Genomic DNA, 7,401 nt, shown 5'->3' on the forward strand with positions numbered 1-7,401 from the left:
TGCAATAGGTGCCTTATTAGTATTCAGAACATGTTTTTGGGGTGGTTGTTTTTTGTTTTAATTTTTTTTAAAAGAAGTCTTTTTTAACAAAAAAAGAAAGACATGTAATGTGAAGATAGCATGGGCACACCTAGGATTTTGAACAGGGTGGGTGGTGTGCTGCAGCATCCCTTACTACAACAAATTTTCCTCCAATTTAAAAAGAATCTAGACACCTTATAAATATGCTAGTGGCCTCTGGCTATATTTTTCAATTTATAATCAAAACCCTCCCTTGCCTCTCTGAGAATTCCTCTCTCACTGCAGCATCTCTTACCACATGGGTCCTCCTCAACCACCCTTCTTGCTCCCACTCCCCTATACCCATTTTGCCCCATAGACTCCATAATACTCCAACCCTTCTTCACCCCACACCTTCCCCCTAATTAGTTCCAAGCATTTTACAAATCAGGGCAGAGACATGGGCATAAAGAAAGAAATAGGCAGAAATCCAGAGTTCTGTCACTTTATCCAGCTTCAGGTACATCAAGCACACAAAGAAAAAAAATGCTAAATTGTCACTGTGATAATGTAACAGCCTATCAGATCACCTTGGATGTTGCTACAAAGTAAAACTGCAGATGCAGCTAGCCTCATAAGAAACTTTGCTAATCAGGTTTTCTCAATATGTAATTCTCAGCTTTCTTATTTGGATTCAGGGGTCATGTCTACATGTGTATTTAAGCATGCCTACATTGAATGAGCATTAAGTGGGCTTAGGCAGGTGTCTACAAGTACAGGCATTAAAGTGCATTAACACTGTGTATGTGGACTGACTTGGGACTAAAGTGCTAATGCGATTTAACGCATCTACATGTTCGTTAATGCGCTTTAATTATTCATGCCTAAATTGGATACCTACATTTGTAGATATCAAGTTTAAATTGATATTCACCATTTTTAATGTGCATTAAGGGCATGCATGAGTAGACATGCACCCTTAATGCACATTAGCTTAGGCTAAGGCACATTAAAGCATCATGTGTAGACGCACCCAGGGAGTAGGAATCCAAGGGTAGAAGATTAACATTTTTGAGCCCAGAAGCAGCTTCATTTTAGAGGTAAGTTAAGGGAGCTCTGGACCTGGCAGTTTAAGGCTTCTGACATCAAGACTGCTCCTGTGTGGAAATGCAAATGCTGGAATTATTCATGATCTAAAGCATTTAAACACCTACTTAATTTCAAACATGTGGTTCAAGCCAACACACCCAAGTGCTTTGTTAAATTAGAAATGCTTTTTGAAACAGGACAAGAGCTTCTGAAGTAGTGTGGACTCATCCATGAAGAAAGGTGCTATAAAAAAGGAACTGATACATAGTGTAGAAACAGGTGCCAAAGATGAATTGTGGTGCGAAGTGCTTTGTCTGCCACAGAAGGTCTAAAGACTTTGGTTGTTTTATTGTTTTCTTGTTGCTTCCAGGATGACAATATCATGCGGTCCTTACAGCTCTTTGAGAACGTCATGTAACAGCATCTGGAGAATGGTGCAGGAATCAGAGACTTTGTACGTAATGAAAACCTCCTTTCTGGGCAAAAGCTTTTTACAACTCGACCATGTTGAACGCGCAATGGTTTTGTAAGACATCCCCACCAAGCTGTATCTCAGAATGCAACCAACTCCATCTCTCCTTCCCAAGAGACATTGGAGTGGAACTTACTTCATCTTGGAAGCATGCTAATATTTTAATAAAATTTGAGAGAGACCTCCTGCTTGAACTTTAAATGAATAATATACAATATTCTGTTTGCTAGTCACAAATTCTGCTGCTTTAAATAGAGAAAGCTTGATTACATATGATAATACAATGTCAATACCTTGCTCCACCATCTATTGCAAGTGGAAGCTCACTCCATACTGTTATAGGCCAAAATGGTGTTCAAATAACTTCCTTATTGGTTTTAACAGAAAACTAATCTATCATAACAGATTTGTGAGGCTATGAAAACTAACACCAAATGCCCTTTGTTAAATGGAGGGTCCAGTTCATAAAATCAGTTTACTCTAATGTTCCTGATCTTTCCCTCTCATTCACTGGCACTACTACTCCACTGAACTTGGTGGAGTCATTCCTAATGTGGACCAACCACAGGAGATTCAAACCAATAGATTTTAGATAGGATAATGCACTTTTCCATATAAGTCTCTTCTGCATATTGAATCTCACTGAGTAGTATTACATTCCTATAGCATAAGATAAATTTTGAATAACTGGAACTGAACAACTTTTACCAATTATCCGCTACAGTGTTGCCACCAATGAAGTGGCTTTCTAGTATGTAGTATGTATTTCCCATTGGGACCACTGCCATAAGCCATAGTCCTTTATATACTGTTTGGAATATGCTTCATTAGTCCATTATTTAAACATTTGCACTTTAGATTGGATTTAAAAGCAAAGTATTTTCCTCTGTATGGATTTATTTGACCCCTTGATTTTATTCAGCAGTGCAAAATAAAATCCAGATCATATAACTGTTTCCACAGACAGACCCCAGCAACCACACTGTGTCCTGCTGATTTAAACAGGGGACAGTCTTTTCTAAGCTAGTTACAGGATCAGGGTCTGAGCTGGGGGTAAGCCCCAGGTAGGATGAACTAACTACATCCCTTGTGTAACTTCCACTTCTACACTGTAAGTTCCCTGGGACAAGGGCTGGGGCAGTGACAGATTTGTTTTGTAAGGCTCGCCCCCAACCCCATACATTGTCAGTGCCAAAAGACATCATTGGTTTTATCACCAGCCAAAGATGGATTTTGCCCAATAGATGAGCAGGCCAAAACAATACAATTTGAGAGCCTAGGGGTGTTGTACAGCCTGAGTTGCAGAGAGCATTACATGGGCTGATACTGCACAGAGCAGTTGTGGCAGGCAGCATGGGCAACTGGTGCCTCCTGACCCTCCAACAACCAGGGGGAGGGGTCCCCCCTGCAGCTGAGTGTGCTGACCTGGAAGCAGCACTCCCTCAAAACTGGTTCCAAGAGGGAACGCTGCCTGGAAGTGCCAGCGGCATGCCTGGAAGGGCCAGGGAAGTGCCAGCGGTACTTCTAGTGCCCCTGCTCCCGCCTGCCCTCCCACCCACAGCCTAAGTGGGGAATGCTACTGGGAGGGGGTGCACCAGTGCTTTCAGGGGGTGCACGTGCACCCCTTTGCACCCCCTACATATCACCACTGGCAGGCAGCCATCTAAAGGTAGAAAAACCAATAAGGGAAATCAAGAACAACCAACCTCTTCAGTTACTTGAGCCACACACAAAGGAGGGCCACCCAACACAGTCCATGATTGCTCCCCTACAGAAAAAGTGTATTTTTATTAAATCACATATTATATAACAATGATATTGACAGTACTGAAACTATATTTTAAATATTATAAGTGGAAGCTTTTTATAATAGACTAAATATATGGAATGAGCCCTATATTTTATAAAATATATCAACCTACAGATAAAGAAATAGATCTAGTTGATATAAGAGTGATCCTCTGCTTGCATCTCAACCAAGAACTTTCCCCTCCTGCATACGCTTACACGTCTGCTTAACTTGTCTCTCCTGAGCAGTTGCATTGCTGTTCAAGTGAGAAAAGTTATATGCCTGCAAGATGGAGGCTTTAGTCTCTCTCTTTTTTTTACTCCCTTACACTGAACACCACCAATTAATTTATTCTTATAAATGATATAGAATATAGCAAGTCCCAATCATGGTCTGTGACTTTCAGAGTGGTGATATGTTGCAAGTACAGTATAGTCATCCAGTTGTGCTAGTCAGGTTCTAAGAGGCTCTTGGTGAAAGTATACTGTAAATCCAAAGCAAAATCAATCAGGGCATTTATCCTATTGCCTCTTAATTTTCTTGCAATTCCACCTAAAATTACAGAAGCCTTAGCTTGTTTGTTTTTCATACACACCAATCAGCCATGTATTGTCAATCTGATTGACTAATTTCAGCTAAAGGGAAAAAAAGCCAAATGAAATAGGAAAAAGTGGGTTTTGTGACAACCCAGCATGCCTCTTCTGTAATGTGCTGTATCAGCTATGCCTCATGAAATGGTAGGTACAGCCTGCTGACTCCTTGCAATTTAAAGGCGCAGTACACAAAAACAATTCATGAAAGTTTTCTTTTACATACATCACAGTCACTGCAGCCAAATTAATTTCTGGGGTAACTCCACTGACTTCTATAGAGTTACATCAATACTGAATTTGGCTCAATGCCACTTTTGGGTATTTAACTATCAGAAGTGCTTCACCTTCATGTCAGCTGAAGAAAGAACTGTAATGTATTTCTTTGTTTTGATGCGTTTCCAATATCACTGTGCTGTACTAGGTGGAATATGTTATTCCTGTCCTGGTCTTTGTAAGTGCTGTCTGCTGAGTATGGCCTCTATTCAGCAAGATGTGTAAGCAGTCAGCTGGTCCCCTTTACTCCATTGGGTTCACTTGTGGACTAAGAGCTTTGATCAATTTGAGCCAGTTAGTGGCACTGCTGCTTTTCCTTCTATTTGGGGGTCCCAAAAGCTCCTTGTTCTATAACTCTTAGCAATGCCTGTGGTTTCTGCACATGTGGGGTAACTACAAAATACAAAGACCTGATTCTGCTCCCATGGAAATCAAATTGTATAATTCTTAGTAGCACAAGTGGATGTGGGCGAGCAAGGCACCAGCCCTAAACACTGACTTAAAGAGGGCTCAAGACTGGCAGTTGCCACCACTACTGCTGCTCAAAGAACAAAAATTGCTTATTACACCTCTGATATTTCCTTTTTATTTTGACCATGCCGGAATGGGGCCCATGAGAGTATGATAATGTTTTACCTTGGGTTACTACCTCTCAGTTCTAATTAATATTATTGATGGTTGAGATAGGATGATTTGCAGAGTGACATAACTGACAGCTATATTTTCATGTATGCTTTACAGGGTAATTGATGCCATTGCCCCTTTATTAAATCACTCTAGTTGTAAATTCAAACTGTGACAGAATAGCCTTCTCTAGGAAACCACGCTTTAGTGTTTGTATGTGATCCCATGCTTTATTTAGCAAAGACCTATCCATAAGCTGGTATGCGCTGATGCACAGTAGGCCACTTTGTGAGCTGTGTATACAGCATATATACTCTGACTAATGGATGAAAGATATCCAGTAACTGTAAGAGAATTGTATTCTGCATGGAAATGTCTTTGGTTTTGTTCTTTATGTTCTCAGTGAATGTTAGTTTGTAAACTTGCAAACCCTTCCATGGTTCATAAATGAGGCTTGCAATATTTATGGCAAATACTACTACAGCTTATTAAATAAAAAACATACTGTGCCAGTCTGATCTCATCCCATCATAAATCATACTGCCAGAATGTGGAAAGTGGTTACCATGTTGACTTCTAAGTCACGATTAGAATATCCATCAGTGCTATCAGTTGTACAGATTTTCTCAAAGATGTAAATGTCTTATCAATTTGTCTGACTTGTTTGTTTAGTTATAAATGTTAAACCACATAATCATGCCAGCAATTCTTCAGAACATTTATAACATGCATTTTTGGCAAAGATCTGTTAAAAATAGGATTGCTATTACTGAGGATGCAAAAAAAATGTAATGTGTCTGTCCATGTTGATGTTAGTTTTCCTGTTACTTTGAAAGCACTACAGTATTGTGAGTAAACATGAATAATGCCAGATGTGATCCCCTTGGTATCATAACAGAAACAGAATAATGATACCACTGAATTGTGACGTATGTCAGCATGTGAATTATGACCTGGGGGAAGCAGTATGACAATATTTCTTCATTGTGGAAGGATCTTAAGGAAATATGGGCAAAAAATATAAATCATGATAAGTAAAGCCATTTTACTAGAGCAGCAATGCATAGTTTCACTGTTACAATGCTATTATCTAATGGCAATTTTTATGATATTTTGTTGAATGGTTTTAAAGATTTTTGTTTTAATAATAAAATTAAATATATACTGAAGGGTGTTCTTTTGTAGCCTAGGAGCTAATCATTTCTTTAAGAGATACGTTGAGGCTTAAAATTCTGAGTCAGGTTTTTAAATGCAAGATTCTGTTCTGAACATGCACATCTGTGTGTGTATCTTGGCAGTGAACTGCTGAATGGGTGCTGCGAACACAATATTTAAATGTTACTTAGGACATTTATATATCTAATTTAGAAATATTCATGTGGGTGCAGTGGCAGGTGCCTCATTCTGAGATATTTTAATAAAAGTTGTACCTGGATTACTGGTTATATTTTGGAATAGTAAAACTAATATTTGAGAAATAAGATTTCTCTTCACATTTTTGCAGTTTCCATTTAGAAAAATACAAGAAACCTGATAAATGTTAGGCACAGGGTAGGGCAGAGTGGCATCCAGCGACTAACTGTTTCAGAGAGTCATGAACAACCTAGTTCATCTGATATTATAAATGGACCCATATATAAAATATGACAGCATAAGCTGTTGCCTATGGAAGCTCATGAACCTCTGAAACAGTTAGACTGTAATGTGTTACCCTGCCCTGCGTTCTGTCTGACTTCAGACTAATATGGGTAGCCATTAGGGCTGTGCAAAATTTTGACCGCCATTTCATTTTGGTGGTGTTTTGAGCATTTCAACAATGCTATTATCCAATGACAATAAAATGGGAGACATGTCAAAATATTCAAAATGAAACAAAACAAGTCAAAACGTTTCAAAGATGTTTTGGCATTTCAAAGGTATTTCAAAGCTGGACTTACAGGTAAAGAGACAGTAAGGAGAGGGAGGGGGAAGAAGGGGGAACAGACTGACATCTGTAGCTGGCCAGTGTCTGCCAACTGTCCCTGAGGTCCCTTCCAATCCCAGTGCTCTCAAGTTAAAAACCTATCTAAACCTAAAAAATGTAAAACCAGCACCTATCTCCTTGAAACTCGGCAGGCTTTATGGCCTCAGCCGGGGGTACCATGCCTGCAGTTTTCACCCTGCTCTGCCTTAACACTCACACACAAAGTCACAAGTCACGAGTTTTCCTCTCAGCACCTTGAGGTGAAGTGTCCCAGAAACCCCTGCACCTATTTCTTTGAAGGTTGGCAGGCTTCATGCGTTCAGAAGAGACTACCATTCCTGCAGTTTTCATCAGAATCAGGCAAAGAAGGACAATGTTATAGGTATTTTAGTCATTCCCCATTATAGCCTATGGCCAAAACACCGAAACCGTGTCGAAACAGCATTGAAACTTGAAACAGTTTCAGCCGAAACAAAATGAAACAATGATTTGAAATGCCGAATCTGAAACTGAAACAAAATGCAGGCATTTCGCACAGCCCTACTAGCCATGTCTGTGCTAATGGTTAAATTTTTATATGACCTTTGTTTAAGCAAGA

At 39.6% G+C, this 7,401-nt stretch overlaps 1 protein-coding gene across 5 annotated transcripts in view; it reads left to right on the top strand.

Annotated features, from left to right (window-relative positions):
* KCNIP1 (potassium voltage-gated channel interacting protein 1) overlaps positions 1-6,009 on the top strand; it is a 620,696-nt gene extending 614,687 nt beyond the window's left edge. For all 5 annotated transcript variants that reach the window (XM_090065221.1, XM_090065223.1, XM_090065224.1 and 2 more), the window contains one exon: positions 1,460-6,009. In XM_090065221.1, coding sequence (XP_089921347.1) covers positions 1,460-1,507 — 48 coding nt within the window. In that variant the 3' untranslated portion in view covers positions 1,508-6,009. The remainder of the gene's footprint in view (positions 1-1,459) is intronic.
* Positions 6,010-7,401: the final 1,392 nt, after the last annotated feature.

This window comes from Crocodylus siamensis, chromosome 10 (genome assembly GCF_052110815.1).
Source record: "Crocodylus siamensis isolate JL-2025a chromosome 10, ASM5211081v1, whole genome shotgun sequence".
In the NCBI taxonomy this organism is placed as follows: Eukaryota; Metazoa; Chordata; order Crocodylia; family Crocodylidae; genus Crocodylus; species Crocodylus siamensis.